The 26,492-nt window shown below is 50.9% G+C and overlaps 1 protein-coding gene across 1 annotated transcript in view; it reads right to left on the reverse strand.

Moving 5' to 3' along the window:
- GTF3C1 (general transcription factor IIIC subunit 1) overlaps positions 1–26,492 on the reverse strand; it is a 72,045-nt gene that overhangs the window by 36,754 nt on the left and 8,799 nt on the right. Inside the window, exons 6-11 of the mRNA XM_029219377.1 lie at positions 22,428–22,551; positions 8,430–8,588; positions 6,712–6,827; positions 5,365–5,674; positions 4,372–4,586; positions 1,616–1,752 (exon numbers count right to left, since the gene is read on the reverse strand). Of these exons, the coding sequence (XP_029075210.1) occupies positions 1,616–1,752; positions 4,372–4,586; positions 5,365–5,674; positions 6,712–6,827; positions 8,430–8,588; positions 22,428–22,551 (1,061 nt within the window). The remainder of the gene's footprint in view (positions 1–1,615; positions 1,753–4,371; positions 4,587–5,364; positions 5,675–6,711; positions 6,828–8,429; positions 8,589–22,427; positions 22,552–26,492) is intronic.

The following is a 26,492-nucleotide window of genomic DNA, read 5'->3' on the forward strand; positions in this document are numbered from 1 at the left end:
CTGCCTAATGGGATCCAGCAGAAAGTAGGGGAGAATTAAAGGGTGTTTCACCACTGAAAGGATGACTTCTTAAGATGGCAAAGATCATCTCTCTTTGTGATAAATGAGTTAGCTAAAGACAAGCCACCATTCACAGCAGCTTCACGTTCTGAGCCTTTCACCAGGAACTAAAGAGATTACATGAGTCAAGACAACGATGGTGGAGAAACTGAGCTCCGTGATGGAAATCTGTCTTCACTGAGTCTCCATGCTAATTCAACATCCAGCTAAGGAATGTTCCAGTTTACCACCGTTGACACCCTCAGATCTGAAGCTCTTTTGACTCCTCTCCTCACGTATCTTCTCTCTAGATGTTACTGAGTCACTATGGTGATGCTTCTGTATCACTACTCATAGAATGGCAGGTCCAGAAGGGATATTAGGAGCACCTAGCTCCATCTCACCTGCACAGAAGAGGAGACCCAGGCAGCAGTATCCACAGGCGGTCTCCCCATCCCCTAGTTAGAGAACTCACATCCTTGACTCAAGGGTAAGGCTCCTTCCAATCGAGTGGCTTTGACCTTGGCTGCCCAGAAGCCCAAGGATGCCTCCGAGGACGTGGTGGTTAACAGTGGGTTAGAAGGACCAAACCAGGGAGCAGAGCCTCCACTGCACCCTGGACACAGAAGCTCCACATGTGTCCCCCGTTTTTTTTTTCTTTTTAATAGATCTTTATTGGAGTATAACTGCTTCACAATACCGTGTTAGTTTCTGCTGCACAACAAAGCTAATCAGCCACATGCACACACGTGTCCCCATATCCCCTCCCTCCCACCCTCCCTATCCCACCCCTCTAGGTCATCGCAAAGCACTGAGCCGATCTCCCTGTGCTATGCGGCTGCTTCCCAGCAGCCAACTATTTTACATTCGGTAGTGTATATAAGTCGATGCTACTCTCACTTCGCTCCAGCTTCGCCCTCCCACCCCATGCCCTCAAGTCCATTTTCTATGTCTTCCTCTTTATTCCTGTCCTGCCCCTAGGTTCTTCAGAACCGTTTTTTTTTTTTGATTCCATGTATATGCGTTAGCATACGGTATTTGTTTTTCTCTTTCTGACTTACTTCACTCTGTTCGACAGACTCTAGGTCCATCCACCTCACTACAAATAACTCAATTTTGTTTCTTTTTTATTCCATTGTATATATGTGCCACATCTTCTTTATCCATTCACAGTCCCTTTTGTTTTTGTTTTCATAAAAGATTTCTGTTTGAACAAAAGGCTCCCTGGAGAATTAATAACAGTGTTTCTAAGCTGATGCTATTAGCTGCCTCCGTTTCCTCTCACCCCTTCCTGAGCACCAAATTCCTAAAGAAGGAACAAGGCAGATGCACTTTCCCCGTGACCTCTGTTTCCTGCTCCATCATTCTCTCCCTGTCAAGTGTATGGATATTCCTCCATGTCTACACTTTTCAAATCACACAGACTGCAAATCCTTTCTACCACAAAGGGCTCCTATGAGAATCCATACAGCAGAAGAGAGATGCAAATGCCTCTAAGTCATTTCTGTGGATGGTGATGACTGATTGATGTGGGATTTACTACTAATGCAAGACAGACAGACAGACTACTCCTTACGTGAATAAGCTCTCGATTAAGCGGAGGTTGGTGACAGCCTCTATGATCAGATTCCTGCGTTTCAGCAGTCGGTAAGTCTCATGGGGTTTGTCTTGGCCTGGGCCGTGCTTCCCAGGCTTCTGGGAACTGCCACTCTCCTAGAACAGGGACCAAAAGCATGAGAAAACTATGGACTCAGCAAGGTGTGGGGGCCAGGCAACCACTCCTGCTGGTACGCTTTCCCTCTTTACGGAATTTCTACGCCATATTTCAAGAAGAAAAGTCAAGAGGATTACTGCCCCCATAGGATCCCACTACCCCACTATTTCAGTGCTTTGTAACGGCACAGACATCTGCCAGCAGAGGATCCCAGAACTTTATGAAGATCAGCTGGTTTCAGCACAGAAAGCAGAGGCATCTACTCCAGCCCTCCCCGGGGAAGGGGGCTGCATCCACTCAATCTTTACTTGGTTCTTCCGCAGTGGAAGGGAGGAAATGCACAGACGGAGGGCCGACCCCCTGCCGTCACCCTATGGGGCTTCTTCATCCAGAACTCTCAACCACCTCACTGTTATGGTCCCCATTTTACGCAAGAGGAAACCAGGGCTCAGTGAGGCGAAACCACCATACTGGGTCCCGGGGCGTGAACGTGCGCCAGGACGCGCTTCTGCCTCCGCCTCAGGGAAGCCACGGGCAGCCTCTCTGGGAACATTAGGGAGATGCAGAGGCAGGCTTCCGATGCATCAGGATGAGTGGCGAGTGAATGACGGAGAGGAGAGCGGACGGGTGCCCTCCCCCACCCCTGCTGCGACGCCCTCTTCTCTCTTCGTGGTTCCTTTTAGCTTCCAGGAACTTAGAATCTGAACCTGTTCCATCTGCCTTTGGATCAAAGATGCTGAAGCCCAAATGTGCACCCTGAAGGGAAAGGAAATCCCAACCCTAACACACTCCTGGCCAATCACTCAGCATAATTCAGGGCCACCTGGCAGTCCCACGGCCAGTTTTGCTGGATGCCCTCCTTGCTTGGAGAAGCGCTTCCAGAGAATGAGAACACGCTTGAGGAGGCACCTTGGGCCAGGGTCCCATCACTTCCCTGCTGGCAGCGGTGCTCTGGAAGAGGCTCGGTTCTTTCCTGAAGGGGGCGGGGCTCGAGGGGCGAAAGAGTCACAGATCCAAGGGGCCCAAGAGTGGCAGAAAGACTCTGGTTCTCTCTTGCGTTTCAAAGCAAACATTTTGGAGAACCACGTGAGAAAATCTGCCTGCTTTCCACGGTGCTGCTGCAGAGCAAAGTGAACACACGCTTCCACAAGGACTTCCAGACAGGACAGTTCACGCCCCTCTTCTCAGCAAGTGGGCAAAAAGAAGGACAAGGTTCCGCCATTACTCTGGGGACAGATTTCTAAGAGGAAGAGAAAGAGCTGAGCTAGAAGGAGCTGAGCTAGGAAGCTAGCAGCAGGACTGGCAGGGCCTGGAGGGAGTGTGTTGCTGGGGACACGTGGACCTGATGAGGAGGTGCAAAGTGGGTGGCAGGGTCAGGATGGCAGGGAAAACCTTCAGGAACTTGCTGGGATCCGCCTGCCGGCAGTTGCTTCAGGTGGAAACAAGACCAATCATGACTTGATAAAGAGTCATGGCATCCAATGATAGGATACAGCTAGAAGGTTCTAGAAAATTCCACAGAAAATCTCCCCCACCCCATGCTCCATCACTCCTGCTGTAGGGATAGAACCCAAGCTCAGGCTTCCACACCGGAAACGGAGAAGCAGGGCAGGGTGGGAACTCCACGCCCACGGGTTCCACTCTCCATTTTGTCATTAATTGAGCAGGCAAGTCCCTCAGGCCCCAGAGGCTCTGCTCGCCTCCTCCTGACCACAGCTGGCTTTCATCTTACAGGGTTGCTGTGAAGCCGGAACCAAACAGCAGCAACAGCGTCAAAGGCACCCCGATCCCAAGTCTGTTCTGTGCTGGGCAACTGAGGCATCCCTGGCCATATGTGAGGCACCTTCCAGCGACCAAGGACAGCACTGAGTGAACTGAATCACATGATGACAAAGGCATTCCTGTGTCAACTGCCTTTTAATCCTTCTAATTACACTGAAGAAAAAGTATTGGTGTGAGTCTACTGTCTTTAACACTGTGAAGTAGAACACTGTCCAACCAGAATGGACGAAGGAAGTTTTGTTTTTATCAGATCTATTTTACGATCACCTTCTTTTTAATGCAAATGATATTGGCTTTTCATCTAAAGCAGGGTTTTTCAACCTCAGCACTGCTGACACTTCGGGCTGGATAACTCTGCTGTGGTTTACCCTGCCTAGTCTGGGACATTTAACAGCATCCCTGGCCTCTGCCTACAAGATGTCATTAGCACCCTCTCCCCGATGTGACAATGAAAAACATCTCCAGACATTGCCACATGTCCCCCGGGGGGCAAAATCGGGCCAGAGTGAGAACCACTGATTTAAAGTAGCCATACACATTTTTCCTTCAAAATAAATTTCAGTAGAAAGAGTACGTTGTTGGAAATTTTAAAACCCTGTAAATAATGTGCAGGTGATTTCTGCTAAGGGGGGCTGCGCGAAGGTGGTGTGTCAACGCGCATTGCGCTCCTACCGTAGAGGCCCCCCCACCCACACGGCCTGAGCGTGTGGCACTTTTACTATTATTGATTTTGTTGTTGTTGTTGCTGTGATTCTTAAGCACAGAAAAGCCAAGGCTGACATCCACCTGCCACAGGCCCCTTCCTAGAGGAAACGCCCTCCCCCGTGGGCACTCACCTTTGGGTTTTCAAGCCTGACCTCTTCTATCACGGCTATGTCGCCGCTGTGACTCTCCATGCAGTGGGAGCCCAAGGACACGCTGGGGTCTGAGGAGCTGCTGGTGTCCAGGAGGTTGTCCCCCCTGAAAGAGCTCTGACAGGCTCTCTCAGCAGCTCCCAGGGAGGAAGACGGATGCTTCTTCAATGGGTGAAGGCTGATGACTTTCCACCCCCCTGCAGTGGAGGACAGGCGTAGAACGGATGAACCGCGGTCACAGCAGGGGGAAAGCGAGAGGGGCACTTCTGCTCAGCTGCCGGACCAGAGCCGCACAGGCCAAAGGAGTCCATGTGGTCAGTTTAAGACGAGGGAAGTGGACCAGCAAGCAGCGAGCCGCACCCTCCTGACCCCGACCCCGACCCCCGATGTGCAAATCTGTCATCAGCACCAACCTCCACGTGTTTTAAGAAAAGTCTTCCATAACTAAACTAAAACCCCAAGGGCTTCTTACACAGATTGTTGGAGGGAAGGGGATAGAGGAAGTTTAGGGAATTCCATCCCTTTAATAGTCAAAACATAACAAACAAAACATTTGCCAAGGGGACTTCCCTGCTGGGGCAGTGGGTAAGACTCTGCGCTCCCAATTCAGGGGGCCCAGGTTCGATCCCTGGTCAGGGAACTAGATCCCACATGCATGCCACAACTAAGGGGCCCACGAGCCGCAACTAAAAGGAGCCCCAGCACAACCAAATAAAAGCAAAACAAACAAAACATCTGCCAAGGAGAAATGACTTGCCAGCAGCCTGGAGACAGACCACACAAGCATCTCCCAAGCTTACGATTATGTGATGCACGAGACACCAACAGGTCCCTAGTTAGGGCAGCACCAAGGCCATCCTCAGGTGTCTGCTGGATTGAACGTCCCCAGAGCCAGGAGGGATAGGCAGCGGCTCAGACTGAGGGCGCGCACCCCCCTGCCCAACCCCCTACCCCCCGCCCCGAGCACGCCCCTACCCTTGGTCGAGGTGGAGTGGTGAGGCTGAGTCCTGAGACTGCCGTTCGAGAAGGACCTCGAGTCCCGCTGTGATCCTCTGCCTCTCCTCCTGCCGCCGCCGCCCTCCTCCTCGCTGTCTGACTCGGAGAGGAAAGCGTCCTCGCCCTCGGGCAGCAGGGACTCTTCCTGCACCGAGGCCAGGCTCACGGTGGTCAGCAGCTCGCTCCGTGCCTTCTCCCTCTCGTACTGCCGGCTCAGGTCGCTCTCCTCCGCAAACACGCAGGAGATGTACTTGGTGGTTCGCTGCCGTCCTTCGTCCTCCATGAAGCCCTGGAGGGGATGAGATGTGTCTAACACTGCAGAGGACGCCGGGACACCCAGGCGTTCGGGTGACCGGGCTTCTGCGGTGACTATTTCCTTGTCATTCCCACGTTCCCCCACGTCTCCTCCACACCTCACGCCTGGGCCCCAGCTCAGCCCCTCGTGGGTCCTCCCGTCTCGCCATCCCTCAGGTTCTGCTTCCACAGGAAGCAATCCTGACTGTGTGTCTGCTCTAGGAGACTGTGAGCTCCCCGCTGGGCAGGGCCCTAACCTGGCCTTCCGCAAACCCCCGGGGCCTGGCACAGGACGGGGCCTACGAGAGACGCTCAATGAGCAGAACTCGACGGCTCCTAACTGTCGTCACAGACTCGGAGTCGGGGCCTTGAGGTCACCAGCTCCATTCGGCCACTGCCGTGGGGCGTGGTGGTGAAGCTGTCACTCAGCCGCTCCCCTCTGTCTTCTACAACAGGGGAAAGGGACTTTCTGTCCTTAATGGCAGAAGGAGTGACACCTCCCAGGTACCAACCACACGCCAAGGACAGTGCTAAATGCTGCACAGTCATTAGCTCAACTGTCACGCTGCTTTCCAGCGAAAGGGCCAAAAAGCTGGCAAGCAGGGAGCGAAGCACAACGGGCTGAGACAGCAGGTCTGGGTGCCGACTCGGTGCCCCCAGGACCCAGGCAAGGAACGTAAATGAGAAGGAGGGCCGGGCTGGGACTGAGGCCTGGGGGGTGCCCGCTTTGTCTCTGGGCGCCGTCGGAGGCGCCACCTCAGCTGACACCCCACGCGCGAGTGGGGGGCCTGCTCCCTGGGCTGGAGCATCTCCTGCTGACTTTTCAAAGCTGATAACTCATTCAATTTTCAAAAAGCGAAACCCAACAAAATCCACGGTGGGGGAGGGGTGGGGCACACTTGTGGGCTGCGTTCAGCACTCCCGCCCTCCCTGGCAGCCAAGACGGAAGGCCGGCCTGGGCTCCCGATGTCCAAGACAGCCCTCAGAACCACGCCGTGTGCACACGCGAAGACAACGAACTCACGCTGTTACCTTGACCACTTTGAATCTCTGAAGGAGGCGGCACAGCATTCTGGCTTCCAGCTTTCCCACGTTCATAGCCACTCGGATTTCAGCTTGGGAAATGCCTTTCGTGCCTCGACGCTCAACTGTGTGAAACAATACACTTGAACCCCAGCCTCCACCACGGAGCCTTTCTGCACAGGTCAGGTCCGTTCCCAGACATTTCAATGCGGGGAGACCGGCAAACAGAGTAAGACACCTGCCTCCTCCCACCCTCCCCCTCCCCCTCCCAAGGCTCTGACCACTCGACTCATTGCTCATTTTTAAGCGCTCGCTATCTGACTCTTCCACGCCAAAGCAATCAACGCCTGACCCACTGAGCTCCAGGGACGCTGCTTTATCCTGCAGCAGGACGTGTGCTTCCACATGAGCGAACTTTCTCAGTGAAATTCAGCTGAGCCTTTTAAGAAGCACCGAAGGAATGTTTAAGGAAGAACATCTTCCCGTCCTTCTCGGTAGACTCGGAGGCACTACGGACACCGATTATTGCCTTATTCCGTAACAGCTGCCGGCCAGCAGGGGCCACAGAAGGAAATAATGCTATTTGGCCCCGTAATAAATGACCGATAGGCAACTGTGCTCTGTTACTTGCTCTGTCTGGTGTGTCAGCTCCTGCCCTGCTACACACTGTGCTATTACTGTATCTTCCTCCAATGAGTCCTTTCAAATGTTCTCGGACTACTCGGGGGTTGGGAACTCCAGGAAGGAGCCTGGTGGGGTGGCGGTGGGCGGGAGTCCCTCCAGTAAAATACTACAGGGCAGACTTCGGGGCAACACTCTTGGACCGTTCAGAAAGAGCTTCCCCTTTATTTCCTGATGTGGCATACACTTGAGGCCGCCAGGCAAAACCGATCTGGATAAAGGCAGTTTTGCTGTATTGTCCATGCATAAAAATAAACAGCAGAATGGAAAGAGGTGACTAGAATGTGTTCCTATGTTAAACTAGTAACATGCTAAAAGCGGGGACGAAAGGGTTAAGGACAGCATTTCTCAAACTGTGTTCTGAGGAACAGATCCTGAGAGATGTTGAAGAGTTGACGGAAACAGCCTTCCCTAAAGGCTGTGCTGATTCGCCAGGTGCTTTCGTACCTGCTGGCTGAACCAGATCTCCTGCAGCCCCTCCCCTTCTACTCTAGACATCCTCCGCTCCACAGCGACCTGCGGCCACACCATCTGTGGCACTGGGTCACTGCTGTCTTACATAGATTTTAGGGGATTTAGGGGAAGGGGGAGGAATGGACAGAGACATGTTTCTTCCCCCTTCATCACAACAATGCCCAGGCTGCAATGATTCCAGACCAGTTTTAGAAGTTGGTAGGTGACTCAAATCTTTGAGTAGTAATATTAGTAGGTAATTTTTTTAGTGGTTTCTACGTACCAGGCACTACACCAGATGTTTTAATCCTACTTATTCAGTCCTCTTACGTGCTAGGGGAGATATCCCCATTTTACAGATGAGGGAACTGAGGCTCGGAGACCTTGCTAAAGTCTTCAGCTGGCGGACAAGGGGCAGAGCAAGGACTCAAACTCAAATCTGACCCCAAAGCCTAAACCCTCAAGGGGACCAGGGGGCTTCCCGCTGCATGACATTCTCGACAGCAGGGCCCTCTTTCAACATGTGACCAAAACACACCTCAAGTCAAAGCTCGGGAACCCTGTCTATATGCAGGTAGGAGAATGGGACTTACTGAGTTCGTAGGTCTGTGTGAGCATGTCCCGCTCGTACACGATGTCCACTGGTGGCACGGCCTTGGAGATGGCCTCCTCGTCCTCGTCGTCGTCCTGGTCTTCGACCTTCCGCTTGAACTCCTTCAGCAGCCTCAGGCAGCGCACCATGACGTCGGTCCCTGGGAACACAGGCACACGGTTCCATGATGACAAATCAGTGCGGCCCTGGGGGAGGCGGCTTCAGCAGACCCAGAGGCCCCGAGAAAGGCCGCACAGGGCATCTGAGTTTGGAACATTTAACACTGCACACCTTGGGGCACGAGACCTGAATACTGACTCCATAAAACTGCTTTAAAAACAAAAAACATATTATTAGTGAACAAAGAAATGCAAATGAAAGGAATAATGAGGGGCCTGTTAAATAAACAGCAGCCTCTGCTTCAGACAAGCTCCATGACTACAGGAAACGTGCTTGTCTTTTCCCATCACCGCCCCCCGCTCCCCTGAATAGTGCTTGGCACACAGCAGGCACACGGGCGGTATTGCTGAAAGGATGAATACAGTCTTCTCCCTTTTAAGCCAATGCCCGTTGCCACTAAGGTATGGCAGCAGTGTGAACAAGTTCTATGACCTTTCCAGAGCATTTCGAGAGGTCTTTAACTCCATGATTCCAAGGGTAGGAATTTACCCCAAGAAATAACTGAAAAGGAGGCAAAATGCCACTAGTAAGAGGTCCACCCAGAGCTCTTTATAGACCCAGCTTCTGTGAATATAAACAACGACCAGGACTAAGGGGCAGGACACGGACAAGGCACCACACTCTGCAGGCAAGCGCCCGCCTTCAGACAATCAGGCTCCGGTACTCTCAACCTACGGAAGCGCCATGTGGGGAAAATAACAAGCTCACGCCTATGGCTGTAACGCGAGAGGTACAAGGAAAAGGAAAAACATCTCGACACTACGAGTGCTAACTCCTTTGATCCTGACAACCCTAGGAGGCAAACAGATGAAGAGACTGAGGTACAGACGCGTTAACTAACTTGCCCAAACTCCCAGCAGCCTGTGACAGGGGCTAAGTGACTCAGGCAGGTGCCAGGTCTCTGATACGGAAGAGATGGTGTCCTGTGATACTGACAGCCGGGAGGCAGAACAGCAGCCCCTCAAGCATGTCCACGCTTTCACCCCTGGAACCTCTGAATATGTTACCTGACGTGGCGAAAGGGACTTGCAGGCATGATTTAAGTTAAGGCTTTTTGTCGTGGTGCTGGTGGTCAAGGATTTTGAGATTATCCTGAAATATCTGGCTGGGACCAGTATAACATCACAGAGTCCTTGTAAGAGGGAGGCAGGAGAATCAGAGTGAGAGATTGGAAGACGCTTCGCTGCTGGCTTTGAAGATGGAAGGGACCACGAGTCAAGGAATGCAAGCAGAGTCTAGAAACTGGAAAAGGCCAGGAAATGGATCCTCTCCTAGAGCCTCCAGAAGGAGCAGAGCCCTGCCGAAACCTCGATTTTAGTCCAATGACAGACTTCCAACCTTCAGAATGAGAAAATAACGAGTTTGTGTTAAGTCACTGTATTTGTAGTAATCGTTACAGCAGGGCAATCAGCCGTTTCTCCACCAGCGTCCATCAGCACACCAAGGTGTAGAATCCTCGGGTACCAGGGCAAGGAGCAGTGGCAGTAAAGCTGGTCTCTGCAACCCAGTGCCTCCTAAGCAGGAGCTGCGCCACCGAGGGCCTCGCTGTGAAGGTGCGTGGAGCACCCACATCAGGGTAGCACAGACTGACGTCTGAGCAGATCAAGTCCCATCACCCCAACTCGGGCAGGGGATTCTCTGTAGGTAGGGGACACAGCACGTGGTTTGCAAGTGAAGTTCACAAACAGTAGAGCATCTCAGGGGCCTGATATCAGAGACTTGACCCTCAGAGTCAGGTCCGCAGAGGCTGACCAACCAGAACCCTCCGGGAGGGCTGGCCTGGGGCCAAAGGTCCGCAGGGCTCGGGCACCAGCTGATTCCCCTCCACTCCCGCCAGTGAGAGAAAATCCCCCAGCTCTCGACTTTTCATGAGAAGAAACATGAAGCCCGCGTCTGGCACAGCCTCTTTGCCCTTGGCTCCCTCTGCGCCTGCCAGGTCCTCCCTTCCTACTTCCAAAGCTTTGCGCTTCGCTCCCGGTGCCTGCCCCGGCCTCTCCCTCCCAAGAGGGAAGACCTGGGAACGAGGGGACTCCTGGGCCATCTGAATGGGTGAGAACTATTTCAAGGCTCCGGGGCCCGGGACTGGGTTCTCCCTGTGGCCAGCACCCCCAGCACGTGGGCAGAACACTAGCCGCCAAGCCGCTCGCCACCTGGTCTTCCTCTGTGTCCTCTACCTTAAGCTACTCCCAAGCCCCTCAGCCCCCCTCTCACCCCTAAGCTGGTACTCACAGAGCGACCTCCTCTCCTAACAATAAAACCACCACCACTCCTAGGACGCCTGCCAGGTCCCTGACGCTGATCTAAGCTCTCCTGGCGGGTTATATGGGTTAGCCCTCATCACAGCCGTAGGAGGTGGGCTACCATCCCCGTTTCATACCTGAGAACGTGTGGAGCGAAGGGATCTGCCCAAACTCCCATCCCTTAGCAAGTGAGGAGCTGGGATTTACTGGGCAGTCCAGCCTCAAAGCCCAAGCCCTAAACCTTTGATGACGTATGGCCCCTAATTCAAAGATGCCCATGTGACCGAGAACAGCGGGTGACCCGGGGCAAGGGCCAGCCCGCGTGAGGGGCGACACAACACAGCATTTATGGAGGCCGACGGACTGGCTCTCAGGCAAGAGCCCAATGTGATTCTTTCCCACACTTTTATAACTTCCTTAACGGGCTAATTAGCCAAGAAAAGATACACAGAACAGCCCTCAAAATAAGCTAAGTGGAAGAGGAAAAACGTTACTAGTACACTCATGGACGCTAAGGCAACAAAGGCAAACGCCCTCAGCCATCAGCCTTCTGCTCCTCATGCCCAGGCAGTGCTGTTCTCACCTGTCCCCGGTCAGAGCCTTCTCCTGATGGCACAGCTGAACCCTCTGCTGGCAGCCAGGACGGAAGGATGCTCAGAGGAGAGTGGGGATAAACGGGCTCCCGGGTCAGGCACATGTGGCTTTCAACCTCAGCTCCGTAACTCTGGGGCAATGACTTGTAGCTCTCTGTTCCCCACTCAGTGAAATGCGATGATGATGTTCTCTCCCTCACGGGTTAGTGTCAGCGAGACCCGAGATTGACACAGAGGCTGGCGTGGAGTCATGGGCCAGGCACTGTGTTGTGAGCGTTACATAAATTAACCCGTCAAATCTCATGATCAGAGGCGGGCAGGCCCCTGTAAGCTGCACTGTACAGACGCAGAAGCTGAGGCACAGAAAAGTTAAGTGACTTGCTCAAAGCGATGGAGCTGTGAAGTGGCGGAGCTAGGGTGTGACCCAGGCTGACTCTCAACTAACATAGCAGTTGCTCTTAATGGCATCACCGGCACCTAGCACTGTGCAAAGGCATGACAAACAGGAGCTGAACTCAAGATGGTTGGTCCCTTCCTGCCAGGTAGGAAAGCCCCACAACTGGCCCACGGTCGGGGTGACCTGGCTCCTGGGTCCCACGGGAACTCTCCCCTGCTCTGGTTCTGAGCATGGGGCTCAGGAAAGCGCCTAGGCAGGCAGGCCGCTGGCTGCGGGAGGCGGAGGGTGACGCGGGAAGACCAGGCTGCTCCCTGCAACTACACTGGGAACCATGAGCCCCACTACCAACAAGGAGCATGCGACCCAGTGGGGGGAGGGCGAGTCTCAACACATCGCAAGGGGTGAGCTCCAGCATCTAAGGCTGGGCTGAGAAGGAGGCTGCTATGACATATCTAGATGGCGCCTGGAGAGGCTTGCGGCCACAGGGTCTGCAGCTCTGCCTGTCCTTGGGCACAGCTGATTTCTCTGCCCTGAATCCCAACTGCACTTGTTTCTGTATCCGTCAGAGAGGTAAGCCCTGGTCATTCACCCAACACCCTGATGGCGGCAACGTCTCCCTTTCCTCAGGCCATGTCATTTACATCTTTCCTTTGGAAAACCTTGCGTGAGAGAGAGCGAGCCTGTGCAGTGGTTAAGAAGCTGGACTCTTCTGCCCGAGCTGGTGTGGGAACCTGGGCAAGCTGGTCGATCTCCCTCCGCCTCCACCAACTCGCCCGCAAACCAGGGCTGATGAGAATGTCAGCCTCGTGGGGCTGGGGGAGAGACGCAGGAGGAAAAGCAGGTACAGGATGGGGCACGGTGCAGTCTGAGCTTCATGATCCAAGGGACCACCTGGAACTCGTTTCACCAGATCTTTATGCATTTCCCATAGTTCTAGAGTTTTTTCCAGACTCAGAATTTCTATTTTTATTAAAATCCCTTCAGCTCATACTTGCCTCTTTTTTTTTGGCTGTGCTACGCAGCTTGCAGGATCTTAGTTCCCCAACCAGGGATCAAACCCGGGCCCCCTGCAGTGGGAGCGGGGAGTCTTAACCACTGGACCACCAGGTAATTAAGTCCCTCATACTTGCTATTTTTAAGGATATTGTCCTAGAGCACAAGGCAGCTGAAGTCAAAGCAGAAGGGGCTCGAGTGAGACTGGTCGGCAGACTCACGCAGGTGAACGTGGCCTGTCACTCCATTTGAGCTGCCACCTCGGTTACCTGCAACCGCCCTGGAGGAATCGCGGTCCCGTTGATGTCGGCCACTGACCCCTGGGTGCAGGGCTTTCTTCCCAGGAACAAAAGGGAGGAGAAATACAACCGGCCAGATCACTCTCATGCTCTCAAACACACAAAATTTTAGGCATTTTACACACGTAGAAACATGTGGCATGCACTAAGGTCAGCATTTCTACACCAAGGAACCACGCGGTTCTTCTGTGTCAATGATCCAGGAAAGGCTCCACCTTAGCACGAAACGTGCCTTAATTTAGACATCCTGAAGATCTAAAAAGGAAGAAGGGAAGGACAGAATCTTTACTGAGTACCTGGGATGGGCCAGGCGCTGTGTTAGGTCCTTTCAGAGGCTATTTTACTTAATCATCGTGTGAATTCTGCAAGTTATTATCACCATTTTAAGGAAAAGGAAACGGAAGCTCAGAGAGCTAAAGTGATCTAAGTGGCCTTCCTTCCACACTAGGCCACATGGTTGGGCCTGAATCTCACATTTCTATCAGAAAGTTCCTTGTAAAGGAACAGCCAGGGCGGCTGTGACGCAGAACCAACAGCCCGTGTGTCTCACGTTCCCAATGAAACATCTCATCCGGCCTCCTAGCAGAGTGGTACCCTGAACTGTGATCAACCCCGGAAGGAAGAAGAGCAACAAATGAGCCCCAGGACAGACTTCCCCTTAAAGGGTCACAGACAAAGGGACAGTCCTACTAGCAAGCCAAGCGGAAGTTATGTAAATTCAGTGTTACCCCCTTCACTCCACCAACACACACACACACACACACACACACACACACACTTGAATGGGGCTGGGTTGGTCAGGGCTGGAGAGTCTGAGAAACTGAAACTAAAAGCAAGCCCATGGGACATTCTAAGGAGGTGACTGCCTTGGGTACCGGCAGAGAGGCCTAACCAGAGATGCAAGGACAGCATTCAGGGCAGCACCCAGAAGGATGGAAGAGGGCGCTGCAGCCCAAACCCAGGGCGATGGAACTGGTGAGAGCCCGCCTCTGCCCCTTACTGGCTGATCAGCATGGCTGAGTGATCCCACAGCCCTGTTCCTCAGGCTGCTCAGCTATGAAATGGGGACAAGAACAGCCTCTTCCTCAGAGTGCTCAGGACGGTGCTTGCTACTGCTTTATCAGTACCGTTATCATCTCCACAACCTCAGAAAAACAGAGCTTGGCGGCTCAAGTGTCAGACGGAGTCACCGGTGTTGAAAATGTCAGGAGGCTGCTTGGGGCCTTTCACTCAATTTCACAGCATTTATTCTGTGATGCGCCTAGAACACATAAAGAAGGACAAGACAGGGTTCCCACCCCTGCAAAGGGCTGTGTCTGAGAGAGAGGCCAGGGAGCCTCGGACAGGGTGATTGGGCTTCACACAGGCCTGGGCGTGAACTCCGGCTCTACCATGAGCAAGCTGTGAACCTCTGAGCCTCAGGCTTCTCATCTACAAGGCAGGGATAATTCTACAACGTGTCTAGACTAACCTGGGAGTAAGGACTAAGGGAGTGAATGAGTTAAGTGCTCAGGGCACGCTATCCTGCTGGACGGCTACAGAGGAATCCGCTCTAATGCACTCAGGGCTCTGCTTCGAAAACCCACAGAGCTGGCAAACAAAAAGACTACGCAGGGGAAGGGAGAGAGGAGGGGCCGTCTGGGTGGGATATTAAAGGATCCGGAAGAAACTGTCTTGGCAGAAGAGGACAGGCATTCCAGGCGGACGGAAGGGCACCAGCAAAGGCACAGAGGTGGAAAAGGACTGGCCCTTTGGGAAGGGGTGCTGGTGGGAGAGGCGGGAATGAGGATGCGAACGGAGATTGCAGATGGTCTCTAGCCGAGCAGAGGTTTTATTTTTCATTCTGCAGGCATGACGGGAAGTTACCGATGGGTGTGTAAGAAGGGCTGATGGAGGAGTCTCCTGCCCCCGGCCACCCAGGCCGCCTTCCTTCGCCTTCGCTTTCAGCCCCCCCCCACAACCCTGCTTGCACTTCCTGTCAGTCAGGCCAGCCTCTCAGGAGGCGGAGGCCGCAGAGGGGCCTGATGGCCGCAGACACAAAAGCCACACTTTTCTCTGTTCACTCCCCTACCAGCACTTCCCAGCTCTGTGACCTTAGGCAAGTGATCTGTGCTTTAGTTGCTTAGCAGTGAGGAGTAGCACTGAGAAGATGGGGTGATAAAGGGATCAGAGTCAAAGAACCCCACAAACCTGCAAGGCACAAAATGGCTAACAAAGTGCAGAATCTCCCCTAGCCCCTTCCTCTTTTTCACTCCCTAAGACAAGCCATCAGAGTCAAAGGTCTCTCTGGCTAACTGTGCAAGGCAGCGCGGGTCCTGACAGTAGCAAACACGGGGCTCACACAGGAATCTGTGGAAACGGCCTCGGTCTAGAGGTTCAGTCACCGTTCAATACCTGCTCACCTGTAGGCCAGCCCTGTGCTCACAGGTCCCAGCACTTGCCTTCGGGCTCTTCCAAGCATGGGGAGCCTTCCCTCCTCATCCCTCGATCATACCACAGAAAGTTCTCAAAGGACAATGTCGCCAGTCCCTCACCTCCGAGGCACATCTACTGTAGTCTGCGCCCCTCTCATTCTCCAGAATTCTGCCCCAGACCTCACCGCCCTCGCCCCCGTTGCCAGCCCGCTCCTTCCACCCCACAGACCGGGCAGGCCCATCTCCCTGCTCAGGGGGGTCGATGGAGCGGCCAGCAGGTTTGAGCCCGTGTTGCCTCCTGGGGGGGACATAGAGGAAGGGACTCTTTTCCCACAAGGGCACCCTCCAGGTGCCTGTGCCCCCTCAGGAGAGCCGCCTCCACCCCAGTGAAGTAACCCAAGGCCCAGAATTTATGCCACTGAGGATTCTACCCCTTTCTCTACTCTTTTAAGTTCCTGCCTTTAATAGTTTTTGCCATATTAAAAGGTCTGTTTATTTTATTCATCTTAATTATTAATGAGAGTAATTATCTTCATATTTTAGCTAGAGTCCCTTAATCAATCTTATCACTTTTAACTTAAAGAAATCTCGCTTTTTTTTTTTTTTTTTTTGCGGTACGCGGGCCTCTCACTGTTGCGGCCTCTCCCGTTGTGGAGCACAGGCTCCGGATGCGCAGGCTCAGCGGCCATGGCTCACGGGCCCAGCCGCTCCGCGGCATGTGGGATCTTCCCGGACTGGGGCACGAACCTGCATCCGCTGCATCGGCAGGCGGACTCTCAACCACTGCGCCACCAGGGAAGCCTAATCCTACTGTAACTTTTTAAATGTCCCCTTCTGCCATTTTAATGATCATAATTTAGTTTGCTGTACCCTGTTGTGTTTGTTGGATTTGGTTTTCATTTTTTATTGCAATTTTAACAGCTTTATTGAGATATCATTCATATGCCACATGATTCACCTGTTTAAACTATACAAGTCAGTGGTCTTTTAGCATATTCACAGGTATGTGCACCCATCACAAGTCAGTTCTAGAACATTTTCGTCACCTCAAACCCTTTAGCTATCACCCCTCTGTGCCTCCAGCCCAGCCCTAAGCACTCACTAATCTACTGTCCTATTCCGGACTCACCCCTAAATGGAATCCCATAGTCATGGCCTTTTGTGATTGGTTTCTTTCTCCACTAAATGATCATGGCACCCTGGCTGAAAAGTCAGTTGACCACAGATGTGTGGGTTTATTTCTGGACTCTGAATTCTATTCCATCAGTCTCTAATTCTATCCCTGTGCCAGTACCATGCTGTCTGGATTACTGTTGCTTTGTAGTAAGTTTTGAAATTACAATGTGTGAGCCCTCTTACTGGATTCTTCTTTTTCGGGATTGTTTTAGCTTTCTACATACCCTCTAATTCCATATGAATTTTAGAATGAGTTTATCGATTTCCACAAAGAAGTCAGCTGGGATTCTTACAGGAATTGCGTGGAATCTGAAGATCAGTTTGGGGAGTACTGACATCTTAACAATGTTGTCTTCTGACCTGTGAACAGGGGATATTTTCCCATTTACTTAGATCTTAAGTTTCTGTCAATATTTTGTAGTTTTCAGAGTATATGCTTTGTACTTGTTTTGTTAAATTTACTCCTAAGTATTTTATTCTTTTTGATACTATTGTGAACAGAACTATTTTCTTAATTTCATTTTTGGACTGTTCATTACAAGGGTAAAGAAATAGAACTGATTTTTGTATATTGATCTTGTCCTGCAATCCTGTTGAACTTGTTTTTTATTTTTGAAAAGTCACAGGGCAGCAGCTTGGGGGAAGAGTCCACACCATAAACAGGGAGGTATAGACACTAGAACTACTCCATCCTCTTCACAGCTGGACTCACATTGCCACTGAACCGGGAAACCCGCTAAATGCCCGTCTCAGTCATTAGCCCCAGGGAGCCCAACTTCTGTCAACTGCTTTCGACTGTGATCCTTTTCCGAGGGATTACGAAGTTAACTTCTATTTCTCTTCCCTTCTGTTCTCAGCACAACTTAATAAAACAGAACGACTGCTAAACACTTGAATAAAATAATCCAAATTTGCAAAACACATCAGTTCAGGTGACTGTTTTCGTTACCAAGATACTTTTGCCTTTTGCAAAACAGATCACTGCAGCTTTCTGTAACACATTTGAAATATGCTGAAATCCAAACTCTTTGTTTATGTCCTTTTAGAAACACTCATATATATCCAGGCGCACCTGTAAATTTACATGAAGCAATACATCATCTTTATTTAAGTCTTGTCTACTCCATAATAGCTTGGAGGGAAGGTTTTATGTTAATTTTGCAAACTGGGAAGACACAGCTCAAGGCAAGAAAAGACTAAAAAGATGTGCATTCATCCCTTGTCTCCTGCTCCAGGAAAGTCACTGGAGGGGCACCTAATTAAATTAAATTGGCTAAACGTTTACTTAGCACCTACTCTGTTTCCAGCAGACAATGCACAGACATTAAGGACAGAAAGTATGTGAGGGGTGCGGCCACCACCCTCAAGGAGGGTGGCTTAGTTGGGAAAAAGTCACACAGATAAATAGCTGAGACACAGCGTGGCAGGCCTGTCCTGAGAGGTGGTGACAAGACCATGCGGGGATGAGATGAGCCTCCTGAACAGTCAGAAACGGGCTCACTGCGCGTGTGCGTGACAATCTAAACACGCCGACTGTCATCTCATCGTCTTAGGTATTTGCCCTCTTAACCTCACCACTGACATCCTTAGTAGCCAGTCTGAGGCATGCTGATCCTTCTTCCCAGCACTGCGCCTCCAGAAAACTAGGACCACTCATGGTGTAATGAGGACACACCTTCAAGGGTTAGGCAGACGACATACCCAGGCTGAGGCCAGCTGCGGGTTAAACAGCAGCTGAATGAATGGGGAAGGTGAATGCGGAAGGTGGGTGCCCTCAACAGAGGGTGGCACACCTCTCTGCCTCACCAATTGCTATTAAAGAAATGCAGTTCAATGTTGCCTAGTTTTATTTCTACAGAAAAGTTGAAAGGCTGACTTTGTAGGTGAAATTTCTGATTTTTAAATGCCATCAACTACAATTAAAACAAGCACCATGAGGCCAACAAAATACACTGCCAGATGTGGCCCAAAGGCCCTGCTCTGTGTACACTGTCACCTGTAAGCTCCACGACACTCTGGAAAGATATATTATTCCAGATAATCCCGATGAGGAAACTGAGGCAGAGAGAGGTCAAAACTTGCTGAAGGACTCCCCAACAGGAAATGACGGACAAGAATTCTAACCCAGGCTGTCTTACATCAAAAGTCCATTCAGGTGTGACAGTCTCAAGGGGCTAGTTTGAATTTCCAAGGACCTCAAGCCGTGGAGAAGCCCAGCAAAAAAAGTTACTTAAGGCTATTTCTTTCTTAATTTCTCTTTACTCTAAAAAAATCACTCATCTGCTTATTTTTAATGCCTTTCTTTCAATAGGCCAGGAAATAAAAATGCTTATTAGACCCACAGGCCATGATATTTTAAGCCTTCAGATAATCATATTTCCAAGTCAAATGTTAGGTGGGAATCCCCAGCACACCTCTCAGTTCCTGAAGCCTTTTCTTCCCTGCCGCAGGACCCAGCGGAACTTCCTGGTTTCCTGTCTACTTAAAGGCTGATGCTCCCCACCCCTTCCCCTGAGGAACTCCAGTCATTCAACCAGTCACACATCTACTCAGCACTTAAGACACTCAAAGATGAAGTCTGCTCTTGGGGGGCTTTCCTACCTCCAGGGGCTCCTGCCTTTTATACACCTGTTGTGTGGTAGTATCTGTGTGCTACCATCTCCTCCACAAGACTTAGACACAGGGAAGTCAGACAGGGTGGGCAGTGATTCCATTAACTAAATGAGGAAGTAAAGGAAGAGACACAGCTCCCTCAGACTGGCAGCTCGGTCACTCAGCAAGCATACCACGTCCCTCCTGCAGGCACCAAGCCAAGTGTTGGGGATGCCGTGGTCTGTCTTCATCCAGCAAACATTCTCTGGAGCTGTTAGTGAGGCCAGTCTCCACAGGTTACTTGCTATGCCCACATAGTCAAGCACACAGGCCTTAAGTTTTTTTAAATTACACACCTTTTAGTTTTACCTGGCGTTAATAACTTTTTTCCATTTGCTTGGTTTTCTCTGTACCCATATCAAATTCACACTCAGACTCTCTGCTAGCATACAAATTTCCCTTCACACATTCACAGGCACTAAGCAACTGATCCTTTGCATGGACTTCCGTCCCCCACCCACCCCGGGTCTGTCATCATGATTTCCCTTCGTCATCTCTCCAGGGTTTCCATTGTCCCCCCTCTTCCTGGGCCCCATGCTTTCCTGTCTCTTGGCTTAGCCTGTTATTTGATGGTGTACATCCTCCTGTGGCTTCCTAAAAGGGAGCTTGGGAGATCAGAGATGAATTGTTTCCAATCCGCATGTATGAAAATGTGTGAGGTCCTTATCCTCACACCTCATTTACTGGAAGATTCCAGGGTGAAAGTCCATCCCCTTCAGAAAGTTGACGGTGTTGCTCCAAGCTCTCTAGCTTCCGTTACTACTGGGAAGTCTGATGTCTCCTCTCTGGAGGCTCTTCAAGACCCAGACTTCTGAAGTCTCACGCTGTTGGATCCTGGTGTGGGTTTCTTTATGTTCATCATGCTAGACATCTGCTAGGTCTTTTGATCTAGAACTTAACATCCTTCAGATCTGGGAAAATTCCGTGTCATTTCCCGTCATCTCCTCCTTTCTACTCCCCTGCACACACTCCCTCCCCTTACTGTGAACTTGAACTCCTACTGTGTGGACATTGGATCTTTTAGACTCAGCTTCTTATTTTCAACTTAAAACTCTCCTATTTCCATCCCTTTTGAGTTTCTGTTCTTTACAGGAGATTTTCTCAACTTTATCTCACTATCTTTCCTTCCACCAAATCTTTTATTGCAATAGTCATATTTCTTTTATTTCCAAGAGCTCTTTCTTATTTTCTGCATGTCCCTCCTTTATAGCCTCTTGCTCTGGTTTCATGATGCAGTATCTTCCTTCTCTCCTTTCCTTTTCTTCTGCTCCTCATTTTAGTTCCATTTCCTAAGTTAGTTTCTCTTACATTCATGTTAGAGTTCTCAAATGCTTGGTGAAAAGTTAAAATGCTGGGGCTTCCCTGGTGGCGCAGTGGTTGAGAGTCCGCCTGCCAATGCAGGGGACACGGGTTCGTGCCCCGGTGCGGGAGGATCTCACATGCCGTGGAGTGGCTGGGCCCATGGGCCATGGCCGCTGAGCCTGCGTGTCCGGAGCCTGTGCTCCACAGCCTGTGCTCCGCAACGGGAGAGGCCACAACAGTGAGAGGACCGCGTACAGCAAAAAAAAAAAAAAAAAGTTAAAATGCTTCATTAAGATACTGCTGTACATTAAAAGTCCTGTGTTTTGCAGGGTCAGGAAGAGAAAGGGAGAGGCTGCCATTGTGTGGGCTTCCATGAAGGGTGAGCAGGCAGAGGCTGGCTATTTTGCTAGGAATACCCTAAATTTCAGGATCTAGAAGACTTTTCTCTCGGACTGGTCAGTTTCTGCAGAAAAGAAGCCTCCAGCCTCTGGCTTTAGGGACTGTAAGCCTGGCTGCCAGCGTTTTAGGAGCCACAGGGGGAAAGGCAGTGAAGACTCCTACCTCACTGTGTATAGAGATTATCTCATACCGCCTGTTATCAGCACTGTACCCTGTCCCCAGCTGCATCTCATGTCTGAGTCTCAAAAGCCTCCAGTGCATCTTCTCTTGAGGTTAAGTCCAAGGAATGAGGAATCACTGGAGATACTAATGAGGAAAGACTGCTAAGTCACAAAGTCCAGACCTCTGTCTTTGTGGGAAAGGGCTTGTTACCTGGCTATGCCAAGTAGGGGAGGGGACCTGGGGGGTGCAATGGCTCTTCACAGACTATAAACCAATCCTCTTGTCTCTAGCCCCATCCAAACTGGTGCTTTCAGAGGTCCCTGGTTTATTTCAGGTTTGAGGTGTCCACTCTTGGCTACTGCCCCACACAAGCATTCAGCTTTCCCAGTCTGCTCGGTCAGTTACCGTTTGTACATCTGCCTTTGAGCACAAAAATGTAGACAACTCTCCCTGCTGTCACTTCCTGTCCTATTCTCTTTGTACTTGCAGGTTTATTCCTTTTATAGCCTATCATCACTAGGAAGGAGTTGGAAGAGTGCAGAAAACCGCATCTATTCCTTCTGTCATCTTTTACTGAAAGCTCTGACCCTAAGATTTTTAAACAACTTTGGTTAATCAGGAGGAGTTAAACAGCATGGGATAAAAATCAAGAACTGAGAAAAATAAAGGACTAAGGAAGGTTTTTAAAGTTTCATAGTCTATTGTCCCTAGTTTAACTTTCTCAGAAAGTTCAAATCCCACCTCCACCACTTCCTGATTGCTTAACCTCATATAAGTTACTTAGCATCTCTTAACTTTAATCTTACCTGTAAAATGGTAATAATACCACCTACTTTGCAGGGCTAGAAAATGCAATCATGCAACACACAGATCAGGTACTTAAAAAATACTGGCTTAGCCTAAGAAGGAAAAGATAAATTTCGGTTTCTGGACGCCAGGAATGGGAGATGTTGGAGGGACATCCATATAGAGATGTTTGCTGGGAGTCAGAATGGGTTTCATTCAGCAAACGTTTCCCAAGCGCTTTTTATTATAGAAGGTCCTGGGCCAGGCGCTGAGCAATAGAGTGGAAAAAATAACGTGAAATCATCCTACCTCAGGGCAGAACGTGGTAAGAGGGACAGGCTGGCACTTAGAGGGGAGAAGTGAAAACTGTCCGTGCAGCCCAGGCAGGAGCCGAGCCTGCCTTTACCTTTCTTGGTCTTGCAAGGTCCACGTTCAGGGTGGATCTCTTGTAAGGGAAGAGGCACCACCTTGGCCAGCCCCGCATTCAGCATGTACTGGTACAGGCGCTTAAATGTCCTCTCGCACAGCCCCTGCAAAATTGAAACGCTGCTGTTAGGTAGAGCAAGGTGTTTGAAACTATTGGAGGGTCATGTACACGAACAAGCGGGGACCTGAGTTAACTGATGATCTTGAATGAGGAATCACTGGAGGCACTAATGAGAAAATACTGCCAAGCTACCTTGTCCAGGGAACAAAACGCGTCTGCAGCAGCATATAAACCATCCATTTGATTATGAGTGGGGAAGAGATTCCCCCACTGAAAGGGGTGAGAATGAGGCAGATGGGGGCAGCACTAGAAGGTTTTCACTGTATACCGTTCCATCTTGTTTTGGTTTTTTTAAACAAGTGTATTATTAATTATTAATAGATATATACATACGTACACACACCTCTCACAGGCAGTGGAAGAGAAAAAATTAAATTTAAGACCTTTAAAAAAATTTAGTCTATCTGTGAAGTTACAACAAAATGTGGATGGGTACATCTACCCCGTCACTCACATTTCTGCGAGGAGGCAACACAACCAAAATGACCCAAAGCGCTCCTAACTGTCGAGGTTACCAATGAGCAGCCTCCAGTGCAGGCCGTGTTTTTTCGTTCTCTTTGAAAAAGGTAATTTATGGGGCTTCCCTGGTGGCGCAGTGGTTGAGAGTCCGCCTGCCGATGAAGGGGATGCGGGTTCGTGCCCCGGTCCGGGAAGATCCCACATGCCGTGGAGCGGCTGGGCCCGTGAGCCATGGCCGCTGAGCCTGCATGTCCGGAGCCTGTGCTCCGCAACGGGAGAGACCACAACAGTGAGAGGCCCGTGTACCGCAAAAAAAAAAAAGTTAATTTACTTGCCAACATTGAAAAGTGAGAGAGTTCATTTTAAAAATAACAGACTCTGGCTTCTCTTGAAAAACAGGATCTAGCAACAAATCCTAGGCCTGCGGTTCCTCCCAGCATCAGCCAGAGGGAGGTGAGGACCAGCTGCTCCCTCCAGACAGGCACGCCCGACCCGGACGCCCTGGCCTTCTCTGCCCATCAGACCCCTTACATGGTGAGGCCGAAGGTCAGTTCCTGTTTACCACCATTTTTGTGCTGCTTTTCTCTCATGATAGTTAAGAGGAAAGTTGAATAATTCTTGAATCCACACTGATATAAAAAAAATTTTTTTTTTCTGCCCACGCCACGGGGCTTGCAGGATCTCAGTGCCCCAACCAGGGATTGAACCCGGGCCACAGCAGGGAAAGCACTGAATCCTAACCACTAAACCACCAGGGAACTCCCTCAAAAAATTATTTTACACTTGGCCTGTTTCACTAATCCATACCACCCTCCTGGCCACTACTAGCATTTGATTTTGCCACCACAGGAAGAGCCAGGCAGGTTACCACCTGAACAGCAGGAGGCACTCGCGACTAAGAGTGGTGCATGGCACCTCCCAGGTTTCCTCTTACACTCTGGGGCAGAGACAGGCAGCATGTGTCTGAGGGCTGCTGCCACCACCCACGTACGTGTGATCACCTCTCGGAGGAGCCAGTACGCTAACTGCTGGGCAGAACATACTGCTATCAAAGAAATACAGACAACTCACATACGGCTCACTTAACCCGCTGGCTGGTAAATGGCACCTCTTGTTAATCCAGCCGTGCCCCCAGCGTCATGGAAAGACCTTATGGAAACGCATCCATCGAACCCTAGCCCTCAACATATGGCCCTGAGCCCTGGACCATCCTATGGGGGGCTGCCATCGAGGACTCACATAATCTGCCCAGAGGATGAAGGATGACATAGTCCTTCCCTTACGGGGGCGCTACCGTTGAGGACTCGCACAACCTGCCCAGTTAAAGAAAGTGGCCTTCCCCACTCCCCGCAAAAGACAGCATCCATATTCACGGCGTCCACCTCATCCAGAGGTTAATTATTCACTAAATCCTGCTCAGCCTTCTCTGACCCCTATTTCCAGCTGCTGACTAAACATCACCAAGTCAAAGTCCCAGAAGATCTTCATACTCAATAAATCCTAAAATCAAATTTGTCATGTGCCTCAATCTCAGGCAAACTCACTCCTCTTCCTGAATTCTGTACTTTCATTGTACACTCATTCAACAAATCTGGGTTCAGCGTCTCCGTGGGCCAGGCCGTCCTCATGGTGGGGGGTTGGCAGGCACGATCCCTGCCCTCAGGTACCCGCCCTCCAGCTCTGGTCCACCCCAGGGAGGGGTTGCCACTCAAGCTAGACAACAGACTCCTTCTCCTTCGTTGCTCCCCACACCCGACACCCACACCCTGGCTTCAGTCACTCACCAAGTCCTGCTAGTGCCACCCCCCAAATATCACCAACAATTCAAGGCGTCACTCACCCTACCTGAGGCCACAGCACCCACCTCCCCACCCTGCCTCCAATCCCCTCCCCATCCATCAGTTCATCTCCCCAACACTCAAACTGCAGTTCACCAGGCTAAAGGCTGAAACCCAAGTCCTCAGCCTGGTACTCTAGACCTTCTTTATCTGGCTCCAACTTTCCTTTCCAGCCACGTCTCTTACTACTCCCGCCGGGCACGCTGCCGCCTGGCTGCTCCGTGTCACTGCCAGCCTCGGAAACACCCCATCACCTCCCACAGCTCCACGCCTTTGCTCCAGCCCGTCTCCTCTGCCTGAAAGATGGTCTCTCCTCTCCCGGACGATGCTGACTTCATCTTCAAAGCCCAGCTCAACTGGAACTGGCTCTACAAAGCTTTTCCCATCTCTCCTTTCACGCAACTCAAACACATCCTTCCAAGGAGCATTCTGGCCTGAGTGTGTGTTCACACGTCAGCCCCTCCAATTAGACTGCTCTGCGGCAGTGTAAGACTGTCATCCTTGTTCATTTTTGCCATGGTGGTGCGAACCACAGTTCTAGCTCCAAATAGATACTCACTAAAGTATTTGTTGAATGAATAAATAAATAAACAGTGTCCTCTATCAGTCAAATCTTGTCACTTAGATCGTCCACAGCTTGACCTGAGATGCTCAGTTTCTCTACCCTTGAGTGACTCAGCAGGGCAGAGGGTTTCGATCTTCAGTGTCTGCAAGGGCTGGACGAACAATATAAAGAACAAAGCGGGCAGATATTTCTTTGCGCTTGTAGGAGTTTCCTTCATCTTGACTAGGGCCTCTCAGGAAGAGGCCTTACCAGTCGACCTTTTATTCCCCACTTTTGACAGACACTCAGATACTGAGAAATATTTCTCTCCTCCTGAACAGCAGCGCTCATAGAGTGACAAATGGCACTGCCTGTGTATCTGAGAGGTGACAGGAGGGAAGGGGCCTGGGGTGGGCGGCCAGCGCACAGCCAGCTCCAGATAACTGCTATCACAAGAGACCACGGGCCCAGGCTGGCCAGAGCCTCTGATATTTCCAGGGAAGCCGGTAACCTAGATTTTGAGGCAAAATCTCAATTTTTAAAAGATGCTAGGTCAAAGTTCTTTTTAACAATGTGCAGGCTGAATCCGACCCACAAGCTTTGGTTTATAACCTCTGCTTTAAAGAGACTTGGGCATACAGTGCATTTAGCAGGAGGGGCGAGAGCCCTTCCCTCAGCGCAGTGAAATCAGAGAGCAGAGCCCCCTGGGGGCAGCGCAAGGTGAGCAGCAAGAAGGATCTACCTGGAGTCTACAACCTGGAGTCTACAACCAGACTCCAAGCCATGCTCCTTTGGGGACTAATTACTATCACCCCCAAATCTTGACTTCAAATCCTACTGTTTCACCTACAGGGCAGTTGTACTTTCCTCCCGTTTCCAGTGATGGCTCTTTCCTAACCTCTACGGAGGACGGCTCAAATCAGACCGGAAGCAGCATCACCCCTGTGCTTTCTTCCTCCCACTCTCACTTCATTACTGCCTCTGTTCCTGGACCCAAAGATGAAGCAGGTCCATAACTGCTTTTCTCCCTGTGTTGTCTCTCCTCCTTCTCAGTAGTCACTCTGTTATTTCAGCATAAAACCA

Source organism: Monodon monoceros, unplaced genomic scaffold (genome assembly GCF_005190385.1).
Source record: "Monodon monoceros isolate NGI ecotype Baffin Bay Population unplaced genomic scaffold, NGI_Narwhal_1 Super_Scaffold_13, whole genome shotgun sequence".
NCBI lineage: Eukaryota > Metazoa > Chordata > Mammalia > Artiodactyla > Monodontidae > Monodon > Monodon monoceros.